Here is a 15,640-nt window from a genome sequence, read left to right on the forward strand (position 1 = left end):
ATCCTGCCAAATGATGAAGCAATAACTTTTTTTCTCAAGTCAGTTTGATTTTGGGGAATGCACAAGTGACACAGTGTCATTATTGAGCAGAAATCTCATCAATGCTATCAGTATTTATCCATTTTATGATTACAATAATAACATATCCTGTCAAATACCAGCTGAAATGTGATTGGCTATTGTCTGTTTGTCTGCTTGTCAGTTTTTTTTCCCCCCAATTATAACACTGATCAAAAAACCCACTTCTGGGTCCAAAATGTAACTTTATTTATCAGATAGCTCTGGTAAAACAGTTATTTGAATTTTATAGCACCCCCTGTTGACCACCATGCCTCAAAATAAATTTCGAACCAATCAAAGCAGTTACAGTTGTTTAAGTTTAGTTCCATTGTGAACAGGTTTGTAGCAATCATATCATTTATTATTATTATTATTTAATTTTTCAATGTTTTTTCCAACCTTAGTTAGATAGTTACACTTTTCTTAGATTTGACAACAAATTTGCAAGGATTAGGTCAAAGTTACCAGATGTAGGATTTGCCTACTATGCAAAGTAGCTCAAAATCTTTGCAGATGGGCCAGTGACTCAAAATAAAATATATATATTTGATTGTTCGAATTGGGCTCATGTCTATCCAGTCAAGAAGAAGAAGAAGAAGAAGAACGAGGAGGACCAGAAGAATCCTGACAAAACAACAGGGTTTTAGAACAAAGTGCTTGGACCCCTAAATGAGAAAATCCTAAGGAAAAGTTTCCAGCACTAAGTGACTGGATACCTAAAAAGTGCAACTTCCCATCTTCCTAAGCAATTTTCTTTTTCCAAATTAGCTAGGTCTCTCCATATGGCACAACAGCAAGTGATTTTGTTACATTAATGTGCTTTTGAGAACATCCAGTCCCCACAATTACAGCAATACCAGAATGTCTGTGTATTTCTGCAAGACTTTCAGTCAACTGCAAACATATAAAATCTTTCATGCCTTAAATCTTTATCAAAATATTTAAATGTGATCAGACCACAACTGGTCATCATGTGACCCTTCATATAAGAAAAGTAGGAAAACGTGGCCAATCATAATAGTGTTTCCGTACATTATATATATATATATTTAAATATTTAAATTCTCTTGTCATGAATGTAACAGTAGTAAAAAACAAATTTACTTCTGTATAAAAACAGTACGATTCCAGGTAGCTGCAGTGGGGAGGAGGTGAAATGTGCGTGAATTAAAACAACGTTCAAATTTCTAACAAAGAAATGAAACTCAAAATTTTTGCTTGCCCTACAGCGATGTACGACTGAAACGACATTGGGATCCCAGGTCCCGTTTCTTAAATAAGCTTAAAGTGGTATTAAGTGCGTTTGGCAAATTGGTAGAACAGAATGGATGTCTCGTCTGAGTGACGGGTCTGCGATGGAGAGAAGAGTGATCTCAGTCCCATTCGATACCGAGGAGGTCGCAGCTGACGTCCCACAGCCTCCGAGCGGTTTCATCACAGCGGCCCTGAGGAGCGACGGAGGCTGGAGCGCAGTCACTGAGAAAGGGAATGAACTTATTATCCCATTTTTCTCAAACAAGACTCATTCGATTGCTTAGAGTTTATGAATTATTGGTACCCTTTAGAAAGAGAAAGAGACAAAAGTGGCCGTATAAAATAAGAACCCTTTTTTTCATCCAATCAATAAGGGAAACGAATCACAAAGAATATTTTAAAATATGAGGTTGGGGCTGCACACACACGGACAATCCATTTTGCATTTATCATCATTAGAAAGAAAAAAAAAAGACACCTAATAGGTATAAAAATACTTACATAGTTTAACAGACTGTTTAAAAACTGTGGGGTGCCAATAATTTTGAAAGCAGGTTATGCAGTGTAGGGTACATGATGTGCGTTTCTGAAATACACCCCACCTGAAGTGTTTTCCCGCGATGGAGTGCAGCTCCTCAGCCACTGCGCAGTAAATGGAGGTCTGCGCTCCCTCCTGCGGCGTTTTCAGGAATACAGAGAACAACGCGAACAGCAGAGACATCACCGTGGAGTGACGCACCAAATCGGACATCACCGTCCCCGGGTGCACCGAGTTCACCGTCACGTTCAGCCCTGGGGAGGATCGAGTCAGCATTAGGCTGTTGTACAGCGCTGTTGTAGTCTGCATTCGGATTGGTCAGCTCTGACGGTAGTGCAGCTGCAAGTCACACGTTTATATTAACGCACTACTTCTAATACGTTATCGTTTCTATGCTAACCGCTCACTCACAGGGACGTCACATAAACGGATTTAAAAACGTGTGTAATCGTTGATATGCTGAAGTTTAAGGAGCTGTAAGGAGACGTGTCATTTATGGAAGGAGTCTCCAGTTTCAGCGCTGTGTAACATTCAGAGAGAAATTTTATAAATATTGTACACTCATGCCTTGAAGAGTGAGTTGCCTAATGCTAAGTAAATGGTTATACTGTGTATATTATGGTGCAAAGTCTCTCGTGTACCTGTTAGCTTGCGCGCTAGCTCCCTGGTGAAGAGCACGTTAGCCAGTTTGCTCTGGCAGTAGGCCAGGCCGCTGTTGTAGCTCCCCTGACTGTGCAGGTCGTGGAATCGGATCCAGCCGAAATAATGTGCCAGGGACGAAACGACGACGATGCGGGACGGCGCGCTGCGCTTCAAAACACCGATCAGCAGGTACGTCAACAGGAAGTGACCTAAGATCAGTACACACTGATTAGCGTCTATCCTTTTAGTAAGATTTTAGCTTGGATTTTACATGCAGTAAAGGTTACTGTTATACAGTGTGATGCTGCAGTAATTAACCTTTATACGAGTATAACTCTATATTATTACTGGGTTGTATCATCTTTTTGTTTAATACATTTCTCATCAGCTAGAAGTTTCCCTCACCGAGGTGATTGACGCCCAGGTGCATCTCGAAGCCGTCTGCAGTCTTCATGTAAGGACACATCATCACCCCGGCGTTGTTGATCAAGATGTGCAGGTGACTCACCTCTGTGTGAAGAGAGGAAATGATGAGAAGTTTGAGGGCAATTTTTCCATATACCACAGTATACACTTTAAAGAAAACACTAACTGCAATATAAAACCAGAACAATGCAAGGGGTTCACTTATGTGGAAAAGGTACTGATTTGCTCACTAATTAATGCACTAATTAGCTAGTTTGCAAACTAGCTGGCAGAATAAAGAAAGCTACACAAAACCCAAACTATGGGTACGAGTGCACAATTTGCCTTTCAGTGCTTCAGTTATAAACAAGAAATCAAATTATTAAATAAGAAATCAAACTAGATTGCAGTGCATTCTGGGAAATTCTGTAAAACAGCGAGGGAATACACTGATCTACAAGTGTGTATTACATGGCATTATATCAGCTTTGATATTCAGTCTGGTTTTTCTCCACACTCATGACATGTATTTCAGAAGTCTGATCAGGGTTTAGGTGTGTGTGTGTGTGTGTGTGTGTGTGTGTGTGTGTGTGTGTGTGTGTGTGAGCGCACGTATGCACCTCGGAGGAATCTCTGTGCAAATGCTCGTATTGAGTAGGTATCCGCCAGGTCGAGTTCTCGCACCTCCACCTGTGCACCACCCACACGTGAGCGGATCTCCGCCGCCGCCTCCTCACCTTTCTTCACATCCCGACAGGCCAGAATCACCCGCGCACCTGCACGTCCAGAAAATAAATACTAACGTACAAACACTCTGAGGATTTTTAAAGAAACAGTTGGGTGGAAAAAAAGTAATTTCCTGTGTTCCTGAAGCTGCCAGGGTAAAGTATCTAAACAGTAACAGAAGCCTCTCTCACCCAAAATCTTTGTTATTTATACATCTCCAAATCTGCATAAGCTCATCTCATATTTGATCAGTAAAGTTCTTTAATCTTAAAACTTGTTTTAGCGAAACAGTTTAAAAGCAGCAGCGACCTTCACGTCATTTACACACTAATATTCAAAACTAGGGGGTGAAAACATGGTATGTATGAATGTATAAATAAAGTATAATAAAATAAAATTGGAAAGGAACTATATTATAATATTGTAATACAATTATAATATAATAATAGTACATGTAGTTAATTAATCATATATAATAACATTTATAATGATGTATAATTATAGGATTAGGCATAAGTGTAAAAGTACTGGGGGAAAAATGGAATTAGATATGGACTATTTATTTCTATTACTCGTTAGCTACTTCGGTCATTTAGCTCTGTTGCAGACATTTTCTGAATTTGATAAATTTTATAACTTTTCTATTAAAGCTGCAGTATGTAACTTTTGTTCAGAGAGTATTAAAGTCTAACATTGTGTCTTCAATCCACAGTGACATAAAAATCCACAAAAATCTGATGTTTTAGAGTAAAGTTTCTTTCTCCGTTTCTACGTGAACGTTGTGAATTGGCTGTCAGTTATAGATTAGATAGTGTTTCATCTGCATGTCCGTCACCCCGTGCAGCCAGGTCCAGCGCCGTCTCTTTTCCGATTCCTGTGTTCGCTCCTGTAATCAGCGCTGTCTTCCCGTCCAGACGTGCTGTGGACACACACACTCCACCTGCTGCATATTTCCTTCACACACACACACACACACACACAATGAGGTTTGGAACAAAATGTCAGATGATGAGTCTTGTGTATAATCCATATATACAGATAAAGTCCTGAGACGTAAGATGTATGAAACGTCACTATACCCTGAAACACCTCCCGATTCTACGCATCATTAAAAAAAAAAGTCATTAAGGAGATTAAAGAAAAGAAAAAAAAAATACACCCTGAACGAGTTCCATGTTAATGTTTATAATTAACCTTCAACGGTGTCCAGGATTTATTATGTACTTCATATTGAATTAACTTTTCTTCTTTAAACGTTTTCATCATGTTTTCTTCACTTTATTATTTACATTTTCACTCATATCAGACTCTGACTGTCTTGTACTGTATGTGCAATATCTCCCACCATGTCACTTCATGACTGCATACAGTGTTTACAATATTCACAGCTTATTATTATTATTATTATTATTTTTATTTGCTTAGAGTGCATTAATATTTAGAGTACTGTATGTGCAATATCACTCACTATGTGACTTTATGACTGCATACAGTGTTTACAATGTTTAGTTTATTATTATTATTATTATTATCTTTACTTGCTTAGAGCACATTAATGATCTTGCAGGGTCTTTCGTCTGTATTCAGTGTTTACAGTTTGCTACTTTTTGTACTACATAAGAGTTCATTTTTGCACTGTGTCTGGGGAGAAGTGTGTAACTGCAGCACAAGAATTTCACTGCATATAGATGCTCAAGCACTCTTTATCCACCTGACAAGAAACCTGAAACTATTCTGTGCTGGATTTCTCTTTACTGTGATGTTGAACTTTGCTGAAGAATGATGCGTGAGAAAGGAAGCTCTTGCTCTTTTCATATTTCAGAACAGACTGTGTAACCTGACAGATCTCGCTTAGCTAGTAATGTCCTCCTGTGACGGCAGAGCGACACACGAGCGCTCACTTGCCACAGGAATAACACAAATACAGCACCAACCAACAAACTGACACTGAACGACTAAACATATCAGAAATATTTCTATTTAAAGATATTTAATGTGTTTCAGGGTGATGATTTCCTTTAAAGGTCAAATTTTGATCCAGGAACCATCTTCTGCAACAGGAACAACACAATGTTTTACAATGAAATTTCAAATTTTGTTAATCTTTGAGTACAATGTAATCAATTTTGTATGACTCATAAAATCAGTATAAGTAGGGTTTCTATATCAGGGACTCTTTGCATTCGAGAGTTTTTAGTTTATGCAAAGAAATGCTTAAAAATAATGAAATTAAATGTTTGTACATTAAAAAACTCCTATAAAGAGCAGTAAACAGTAATAAATGAAACAAAGTCAATATTTAATGTGACGATCCTTCACTTTAAATAAAATAAAGCAGTATCTGAGGTGCAGTGTGTGCAGTTTTATAAGGAAATGAGCTGGAAGTGTTACTGAGCATCTTGCAGAAGCAGCCACAGTTCTTCTGGAGACTTTGACTGTCGACTCGCTTCTTATTTCTGCAGCGAAACCCAGCAGCCTTCATTATGTTTTTATCTGAAAAGTGTCTCTTATGGAATCGGCTGCTTTCTTTACTGACATACAAACATTTTTCTGTAACATTTCATTTTGTGCTGGAAAACTAATGTTTGGGATCTAAAATGGTTTTTGTACTGAATCAATAATGTAGAAGTCAGAAAATAAACATCTATAACAAAGTTTGTACTAAAAAAAATAGGGTGCCAAGACTTTTGCACAGTACTGTGTGTATATATATATATATATATATATTACAATTGTATGTTTTTCTGATTATTACACGGTTGCTTCTTGATCGTACGACCGCACGGATCCTCAACAGCCAATCAGATTGCGTTCTGCATAATTACGCTGTGCATGCATAATTAGCCCCGCCCCCGGAGAGCTCTTATTGGTCGGTTTCCTAAGCGGATCATCTTTATATTCAGCGGGGGCGGTTACTATGGTGATAATACAAGAAAATGACACTGGAAATGTATGAAAATATGATCAGTGATGTGGGTTTTTAAGCGCTATAGTGTTGTGTGTGTGATAAACATTTAAACAAGGCTCTTAATCGGAGTATTTCTGCTTCAGAGACCTGGAGTTGCTATTATCTGAATGCTATTATCTTTTATTATTTTTTCCACCAACACATTGTGATGTATTTAAATACGTTTCCCTGTGCGCGAGCCCGTGATTTACTGACATATCCGTTAAATATTTGCAGCAATATTTCAGATCATAAGAGTGCACCTACCTGATGTGAGGCGACATCAGTCTCAGGATTAACGCCACGACCCCGGAGCCCACCACCACAACCATCATCATCATCATCATCATCATGATAGCGGAAATAAAAAAAGAGAAATACAGCGCCCGTGCTGTTCAAACGGTTACAACTTGCAGGTATGAATCTGTGGTAATGCGCGCTGTTTCACCTCCCACTCGCTGAGCGCCGAGAGCATCATGGGAGTTGTAGTTTTCCCTCCCGGTGATCGCGTAGTCAAAAACGTCGTCTGGGCTAATCAGATAGCGCGGTCTCATCCGGGTATTCGGAGCTCCAACTAGCAAATAAACGAAACAGCTAGCTAAAGACGTGGGTTGTATAATGAAGTTGCAGGTTAAAGCGAATAATATAACTAAGCTACGCGCTAGCTTGCTAGTTAGCGAAGAAATGATTAACTGAACGTTCACTAGCTATTGTAGCGCGGGGGATTGTGGGAAGCGTAGTTTTTTTTTTTTAAACCGTTATTGCACTACAATCAATATTAAACGTTCACTACAACGTAAAAGTGACTCGAGGCAGTTGATTAAAAAAGGACATCACAGATTATGTGTATTACTCAGTGTCTAATCTATGAGCCTATAGCAATCCGTACATCATATATAAACCAGAAATACTTTAAAAGTGAGTTAACGAGGAAATGCGGATCACGTGACCTGCACCGTCCCTCGATTATTATTCAGACATTTCAGAAACCATTCTGAGCAGCTACAAAGCTTAACGCATTTATTTAAAAAACATGTAGACATGTAAATCTATACGTGTAAATATTTTAGCAGATTACAGAACAATGTCGACCTTTTGTCGTCAATAACAAAAAACTACACAACCCACAATGCATTGCTGTGCGAAAGACGGCTAAGAGTTGCCTGATTATTTCTGTATAAATATGGTGTACCTTTCTGTATTTTGAAATGTTAAATTACATAATTTATACATATAAATAGTATATGTTGCTAAAATGTTAATACTTAAAAAAACCATATAATTTACGTTGAAACCGTGTTTATATCATGATTTTCACACAGGCAGTGCAGAGGACACCTACGCGAGTGTAGGAAGAACACTTCCTCCAGGATGTTGTGATTGTGCTGCTGCTGAGAAGCGGAGATTTGTGGTTCATTCTTGTGTTTAACAGCTTTAACTGCTCGTTTTAGACACACTGCAGGGTTTAAGGCTGTAAATCGTGAGAATGTCGTCGGAGGAGTTTGAGAAGCTTCATGAGATGTACAGATCTCTGTATGATGAGCTGAAGCTGATCTCTGATCGAGTGACTCGCTCCCAAGGCGGTAAATAGTAAATCTTTCTAAAATAGAAACATCTGTTTAACACATTTTTAATGTTTAATAAAGGAAAATCAAGTCAATCCTGTTTCTGTTTATAAACACTTAGCTAGCTTGGTGTTTTAGTCTAAATACTAGCTAGTCTGATGTTGTTTTGTAGGTATGTGCCGATAATTGGTTATGTAATATACCGCGATATTTATTACACCGATATCATACCGGTTATCTGTTTATAGATTATCCATTTAATGTTGTGAAACAAATTCTTTTCTTCGGTAAGAGCCGCATGAACAATATGAGCAATCATTCCCTCACAAGCCTCTCTCTTGTTAATAAAACAGAAAAAAAGGAGCTTGTCATGTGAACAAGAAATTGCAAAAAGCGTAAACTCCTCTGTCCTGAAGATATTGAAAAACTTAAAAAAAAAAAAAAAACAAGTTACAGCTTCACCTCTGACTCTTGCCAAGTTCTGACACTGGAGACTCCTTCCATAAAGGTTAAATAAACGTCTCCTTCCTTCACCACATCAGCGATTACACACGGTTTTTAACCCGTTTATGTGGAGCATCTGCCTGTGAATACTATAGAACTATAGAAACGATAACGTATTAGAATGAGCGCATAGAAAATATTATCGAAAATTAATCAACCCTTCCTGACCAATCAGAATCAGCAGCAGTGTGATGTAATAAACTGTAATAGCCTGTTTGTTTTTTTTTTTTGGTCGGGGATTTGATCATGACATCAAGCTTGTTTAGTGTCAGTATCACGTCAGGCTCGGTCTGTCCTGTCTGGATGAAGAGCGTTATTGTCTGCGCTCGCTGTCCTGTTACCTCACACTGAATTATTCATACAGACACAGTAAACTTTTTGAACTGTTTAATTTTTATTTGCTCTCAGAGGAGAAGAAGAAGCTGGTTCGAGGGTTTGATGAGCGCCATGGAGAGGCGCAGGAGTTGGTAAGTAACGGTTACAGATGTGTCGTTTTACTGGCTGGCAATAACATGATAATAATTCAGTATCCTCAGGGTTAGATTCGGTCACATGATGTAGGAATGACTCAGAGGATTGTGCTAAAAGCCACAGAGAAAATAAACACAATCTTCACGAATAGTGTCTTTAACATGGGACTTTTCTCAGAAGCGTACACATTTCCGTTGCATACGGCGTGCTGTTATAGGCAAATAATCAGACAGCAGTATTCCCGATGTATTTTATTCCTCTTATACCATAGAAATGTGACGCATCATACTTTTTTTTATCCATTTATTGTTCCATTTAATGTTGTAGAACATCTACAAAATCAGTTAGTTCCTGTTCTCGCTTACGTTATAGCAGCTGTAATCAGTCGTTCCCTCACCAGGATCTCTTTTTCTGTCTCCAAACTCCTCTGTCCTGAAGATGTCGGAAAACTTCAAGTTACAGCTTCACCTTTGATTGTTACAAAGCGCTGACACTGGAGACTCCTTCCACTTCCATAAATGTTAAATAACCATCGTCTTACAGAAAACTTAACAGCGTATCAGAGATTAGGTTTATGTGGAGTGTCAAGTCCCTGTGAATGAGCTGTTACTATGGAAACGAGACCTTAGTAGGAAGAGCGCATTAATATGAACCTGTAATTTAGTGGAACTAAATTTTAATTATTTTTTTTTTTTTGTGGAGGAAGAAATGACTGATGTTGAACCTAGACTTTTTTTTTTTTTTTAAATTGTTAGTCATTTGTTTACTTTTCTTTAATTTGTAACCTTTGGTATAAATGTTTAAATTTGCCTGTAAAGATCCACGGGACCAAATCATAGCCATGTCTTATTCATGACAAGCAACAAATCCACTGAAATCTTTTGTGTAATTGTATGGAGCAAGATGGAGCAAGATGACATTCCCCCTGTTCTCCCTTTCTCACATCTTTTTCTTTTAGTTCTATATACTGTGCGTGTGAATACGTAATGGTTCGTTTGTCTAAACAGTGAAAAACCAGATGTGATACTTTCTGAATTTTGTATCACATCAGTACCTAGTATTTTAAAAATCGTAATTCAAACATCAATAAATATGATCAAACTTTGCAGTTCATCTTGATCAAGTCATCAGACACTTTTAAAAGCGACACCTGTATTAAATCTGTTGCCATGCCTCTCTGCACTCACTAGGGGGCAGCAGAGCATCATTAAAAGCTGTGTAATGTCATTTTAAGACCACAGTCTTAGATTTGATTTGGTAGTCAGATTTGTCTTCTTTCTTGTGTCCTCTCACACCCGTCTCTGGTCCTGGTCTCTGTCCCAGCTGAAGGAGATGGAGCAGGAGCTTCTCAGCGCCCCGTCCTCCTTCAGGAACTCCATGTCCTCCAAAGTGCGGCTGTACCACAGAGACCTGGGGAAGCTGCAGCGCCAGGTGCACGCCTCGGACACCGGGTTCGGCTTCTCCTCGCGGACGGGAGACAGCGGGCATGGCATCTACAGCGCTCAGAACGAACGCAGCGTGAGTACGAGGACAGGATGTCGTAGAGTGGTCGTAGAGTGGTCGTAGATATCTTCATCCTCACAGTCGCTGATTATAATATTGCTTCATATGTTAAAGTTTGTTGCTGAAGCTTTGAGACACTTCATCACAGGAATAGACTTTAAAATGAGCTGAAATGGAGCAATGATGCTTTCACGAGGTGCCAAAACTTTTAATTAATTAATCAGTGGCGTGTCGGATAGGGGTGGGCGATATGATGAAAATATCACATCATGATTCTTAAAGACATTTCTACGATGCATAATAAGCAACATGATATTTAAGTTTGTTAACTAATGGCTAGCAAAACATTTAAAAAAAAAAAAAAAAAACCTGTTTGTTGATCATTTTACTGAATGTCTACAAAAATCAATGGCATTTCTAAATCAAATCAAAATTAAGTATACATAAAAAATTGTAATTTAACACTGAATTAATACAGACATAGATTTTAATATCATCACAATATCCATAAGATTATCCAAAAGATTATTGCGTTACTGATTTATTACAAAACTGATATTATATCGCCCAGCCCTAGCGTATTTTAAATATCTGATGAAAAGTCAGTATTAATAAAGCTAAAAAATTCAGTTGGTGGTTTAAACACTGGGTGTCGCTCTCATATTAAACTAAGAGCGGATGAGTTGATGGGATCTTCTCATACTGACACTGATACTGAAGCCTTGAGAATCAGTCCATACCGACGCCCATCCGGTATTGTTTTCTTAATTTTTTTTTTTTTTTTTCAAAAACTGAAGCACAGTTAAAATCTTTCAAAAACCACATTCATTGTAAATATAATAAAACGTAAAGTATAAATATAATTAAATCAATCCTAACAATCCTAACCAAAACGAGTCAGTTCTCTTTGTGTGTAAACAATCCCAGTTCCAAATCCAATTCCAGTCTTGGTCTTTTGTCACAGGATCCGATCTCCGATGTGTTTTCTCCGATATCCGTTCCACCATTTGATGTAGGTTTCGGTTCGATGTTGATACTGTTTGGTGCCATCTCTGTTATGGTGACGCAAGAGGAAACGAAAAACACAGGAGATTGTACTGAGTGCTGACTGAGACAGAAATGTGTCTTTATTCTGTCAGGGGTCATCATAATGTGTGTGTGTGTGTGTGTGTGCGCGTGTGTTTTCAGACCGAGCAGCAGGCTCAGCGAGCGTTACTGATCCAGGGCTCTGAGTCTCTGAACAACGCCACCGAGAGCATCGCACGCAGCCAGCGCATCGCCGCGGAGAGCGAACAGATCGGCACCGACATCATCGAGGAGCTGGGACAGCAGAGAGAGCAGCTGGACCGCACCCGAGACAGGGTGAGACACTCAGCACCGCACGAGGGGAGGGACGGGCACAAATACAGGATGAATGATACAGGGATATATAAGCGGGATTAATAATATTTACAAATAGATTATTAATATTAGTAGCAGTTTTATAAAGATTATTAATAGCAGTAGTAACTAGATAACAGGTTGATGTTTGTAGCTGTCAGTACTGATGATGGTTTTTATATATATCTGAATAATGGGTGATGGATATATATGGTAATTATATATACTAAATATAAATATTGCCACATACGTAAATATTATTATTTATTATTTTTTTTTATTACTAGTTGTATTTATCAATAAATTATTATTAGTAGTAATACAGTAGTTATAATATAGTAGTAATGTATTTGTATTAATATTATTAATGATGGTATTCTTTATAATGTATGGATGGATCATCGTATGTACAGATAATGGTTATTTATTTATTTATTTATTTATTAAATATACTGCATATAGTATTTATAATGCTATTATTATTATTTACATTATGTTATATAGATATATGATAGTTAGTAGTATTTGATCGATATTAACTCAACATTATTAGTAGTATTTGTAGATAAATGCCTGAATATTATTTTTATTATATTAATTATTTTTATTATTATTATTGATCAATTAACATATATATGAATAACATGTAGATACACTATATTACCAAAAGTATTCGGTCACCTGCCTTGACTCACATATGAACTTAAGTGCCATCCCATTCCTAACCCATAGGGTTCAATATGATGTCGGTCCACCTTTTGCAGCTATTAAAGCTTCAACTCTTCTGGGAAGGCTGTCCACAAGGTTGAGGAGTGTGTTTATAGGAATTTTTGACCATTCTTCCAAAAGCACATTGGTGAGGTCACACACTGATGTTGGTCAGAAGGCCTGGCTCTCAGTCTCCGCTCTAATTCATCCCAAAGGTGTTCTATCGGGTTCAGGTCAGGACTCTGTGCAGGCCAGTCAAGTTCATCCACACCAGACTCTGTCATCCATGTCTTTATGGACCTTGCTTTGTGCCATGGTTCACAGTCACGTTGGAAGAGGAAGGGGCCCGCTCCAAACTGTTCCCACAAGGTTGGGAGCATTGAATTGTCCAAAATGTTTTGGTATCCTGAAGCATTCAAAGTTCCTTTCACTGGAACTAAGGGGCCAAGCCCAACTCCTGAAAAACAACCCCACACCATAATTCCTCCTCCACCAAATTTCACACTCGGCACAATGCAGTCCGAAATGTACCGTTCTCCTGGCAACCGCCAAACCCAGACTCGTCCATCAGATTGCCAGATGGAAAAGCGTGATTCATCACTCCAGAGAACGCGTCTCCACTGCTCTAGAGTCCAGCGGCGGCGTGCTTTACACCACTGCATCCGACGCTTTGCATTGCACTTGGTGATGTGTGGCTTGGATGCAGCTGCTTGGCCATGGAAACCCATTCCATGAAGCTCTCTGCGTACTGTACTTGGGCTAATCTGAAGGTCACGTGAAGTTTGGAGCTCTGTAGTAATTGACTGTGAAGAAAGTCGACGACCTCTTTGCACTATGCGCTTCAGCATCCGCTGACCCCTCTCCGCCAGTTTACGTGGCCTACCACTTCGTGGCTGAGTTGCTGTTGTTCCCAAACTCTTCCATTTTGTTATGATAAAGCTGACAGTTGACTGTGGAATATTTAGGAGCGAGGAAATTTCACGACTGGATTTGTTGCACAGGTGGCATCCTATGACAGTTCCACGCTGGAATTCACTGAGCTCCTGAGAGCGGCCCATTCTTTCACAAATGTTTGTAAAAACAGTCTGCATGCCTAAGTGCTTGATATTATACACCTGTGGCCAGGCCAAGTGATTGGGACACCTGATTCTGATCATTTGGATGGGTGACCGAATACTTTTGGTAATATAGTGTATGTATTGTCATTAAAGGTACTGTCCATATTATGTTAAATATTATTATTATTATTATTATTATTATTATTATTATTATTATTGCTCCTTCAGCTGGTTCACACCGGAGAGAATCTCAGCCGCAGCAGGAAGATCTTACGCACCATGTCTCGCAGGTGAGCTCCATCGCTGTCACACGCCCACACACACTCACACACACACACACACACACATATAACCACTTACGGTTCAGCTGCTGCTTTTATCCACAGGGAATTACAGTGAGACACAAAGCAATGTAATGAGGCTGAGATTAAAAAAAAAAACTCAGGTTAATAACACACACACACACACACACACAAAACCGCTGAGCTACCACGTGGCCTTGTACCTGTGCACGTTATTCATGTGAGATTCTGGTCTTCTGACAGATTGATGACCAACAAGCTGTTGCTGGGGATCATCATCGTCATGGAGGTGGCCATTCTGGGAGCTGTGGTCTACCTCAAGTTCTTCCGGCACTGAGACGGAGTGCTCCGAATGCTCCTTGTCTTTCTTTTCTCTATCCTCTCTTTCTCTCTGTGAAGACGCAGTGAGACGGAGAAACTGGCCTTTTTACGCTGACGTGTTCTGGCTCCTTCTGTGTCCCGTCACGTTGGTTTGTGGAGGCTCAGAGGAACTTGCACAGCTTTTTAAGACTTTATTTTCTTCTATTTGGATGCAAATCTGTGAAAATCAGCGTCCGTGAGGAACGTTCATGCGCTCGTTTGGGTACGACGACGGATGAAAAGTGGCGTAAATTGACTCTTTGCGACTTACTAGATAACACTGCAATAGAACTGACCTTTGACCTCTTAAACCTGAAATATTTAATAGAAACACTTTGTATTTGCCTTTCAGGGTAGTATTGGATACAGTATTAAAGTGTCCTTGGAAGGGTGTGTCTTTGTTCAGCTGACTAATGTACCCGTCTAATCGTCTGTGTGTGTGTGTGTGTTTGTGTGTGTGTTTTGATCATTCAGAAAGTGTCAACACTATCAGTATAGTGTACTTGGCACAAATGTTGTTGTGCACTTGCTCATCTATATCGGTCCACTGTGACCTACTGACCTCTCTGGCTTACATACACACATACATACACACCCACACAGACACACACAGACACAGACACACCCACACAGACACACACACACACACTCAAATCCTGAGCCTGGCCACGCAGGCTTTCTTATCAACAGAACATTCTGGCTTATTGATGCAACATGTTATGCAAGCAAAACAACTATGATTGAAAGGTTCTTGGCAACATCAGCAGTTGCCGATGGCAACAGACCTGGCATACTGGTTTGTTTACAGACAGCTGGTGCCACACCCACTTTCCCCAACTGTAAGTGGGTGTTGGGCGCTATATCGGCCAGGACACTGACTGTTTGCCAAGCGTGTGTGTGATAATTGTGCAGTGTATTTGCTTTACATGTTAAGATGATAGTAACATAATTACTAATAATAACATGCGATGTTTCAAGAACGCACGCTTGGTATTTTTTGGCTAACCTCAAGGATTATGTGCTGATTTGTATGGGCACCACGCCTGAAAAACATTCTTGTACGTATAGGATGGCGTGTTCTCACAGGTTACAGAGGCAAGATGGCAGCGTGAGCTTGCCTCAGGTCATCTCACGTGCATGCTTTTACACTTTACCTACACTTTAGAAATCATGATAATTTACCTCTTTTGACCTCCTTTTTCAGCTAAATCAGCCAG

General features: G+C 39.2%; 2 protein-coding genes across 2 annotated transcripts; one reads left to right on the plus strand and one right to left on the minus strand.

The window, feature by feature from the left end:
* Window positions 1-243: 243 nt before the first annotated feature.
* On the minus strand, window positions 244-7,276 carry rdh12 (retinol dehydrogenase 12). Its single transcript, XM_026939096.3, has 7 exons — window positions 6,840-7,276; window positions 4,461-4,579; window positions 3,520-3,675; window positions 2,900-3,004; window positions 2,494-2,703; window positions 1,917-2,106; window positions 244-1,536 (listed from the first exon to the last, which is right to left on the minus strand). The coding sequence occupies exons 1-7, from the start codon at window positions 6,923-6,925 to the stop codon at window positions 1,434-1,436; spliced, it is 969 nt and encodes a 322-aa protein (XP_026794897.1). The 5' UTR covers window positions 6,926-7,276; the 3' UTR covers window positions 244-1,433.
* A 618-nt stretch (window positions 7,277-7,894) lies between these two features.
* Window positions 7,895-14,816, plus strand: vti1b (vesicle transport through interaction with t-SNAREs 1B). The gene is made up of 6 exons (XM_026939145.3): window positions 7,895-8,155; window positions 9,050-9,108; window positions 10,436-10,630; window positions 11,804-11,977; window positions 13,990-14,051; window positions 14,307-14,816. The coding sequence occupies exons 1-6, from the start codon at window positions 8,059-8,061 to the stop codon at window positions 14,398-14,400; spliced, it is 681 nt and encodes a 226-aa protein (XP_026794946.1). The 5' UTR covers window positions 7,895-8,058; the 3' UTR covers window positions 14,401-14,816.
* The last annotated feature ends 824 nt before the right edge of the window (window positions 14,817-15,640 follow it).

This window comes from Pangasianodon hypophthalmus, chromosome 3 (genome assembly GCF_027358585.1).
Source record: "Pangasianodon hypophthalmus isolate fPanHyp1 chromosome 3, fPanHyp1.pri, whole genome shotgun sequence".
Taxonomy (NCBI): domain Eukaryota; kingdom Metazoa; phylum Chordata; class Actinopteri; order Siluriformes; family Pangasiidae; genus Pangasianodon; species Pangasianodon hypophthalmus.

Coding starts and splice junctions, on each gene's coding strand:
- rdh12 (XM_026939096.3), bottom strand. CDS start 6,925: ATGATGATGATGATGATGATGATGGTTGTGGTGGTGGGCTCCGGGGTC. Junction 4,580..6,839: donor CTGATGTCGCCTCACATCAG/GTAGGTGCACTC, acceptor GTGTGTGTGAAG/GAAATATGCAGCAGGTGGAG. Junction 2,107..2,493: donor GCTAGCGCGCAAGCTAACAG/GTACACGAGAGA, acceptor GATCCTCCCCAG/GGCTGAACGTGACGGTGAAC.
- vti1b (XM_026939145.3), top strand. CDS start 8,059: ATGTCGTCGGAGGAGTTTGAGAAGCTTCATGAGATGTACAGATCTCTG. Junction 11,978..13,989: donor TGGACCGCACCCGAGACAGG/GTGAGACACTCA, acceptor TTGCTCCTTCAG/CTGGTTCACACCGGAGAGAA. Junction 14,052..14,306: donor TTACGCACCATGTCTCGCAG/GTGAGCTCCATC, acceptor GTCTTCTGACAG/ATTGATGACCAACAAGCTGT.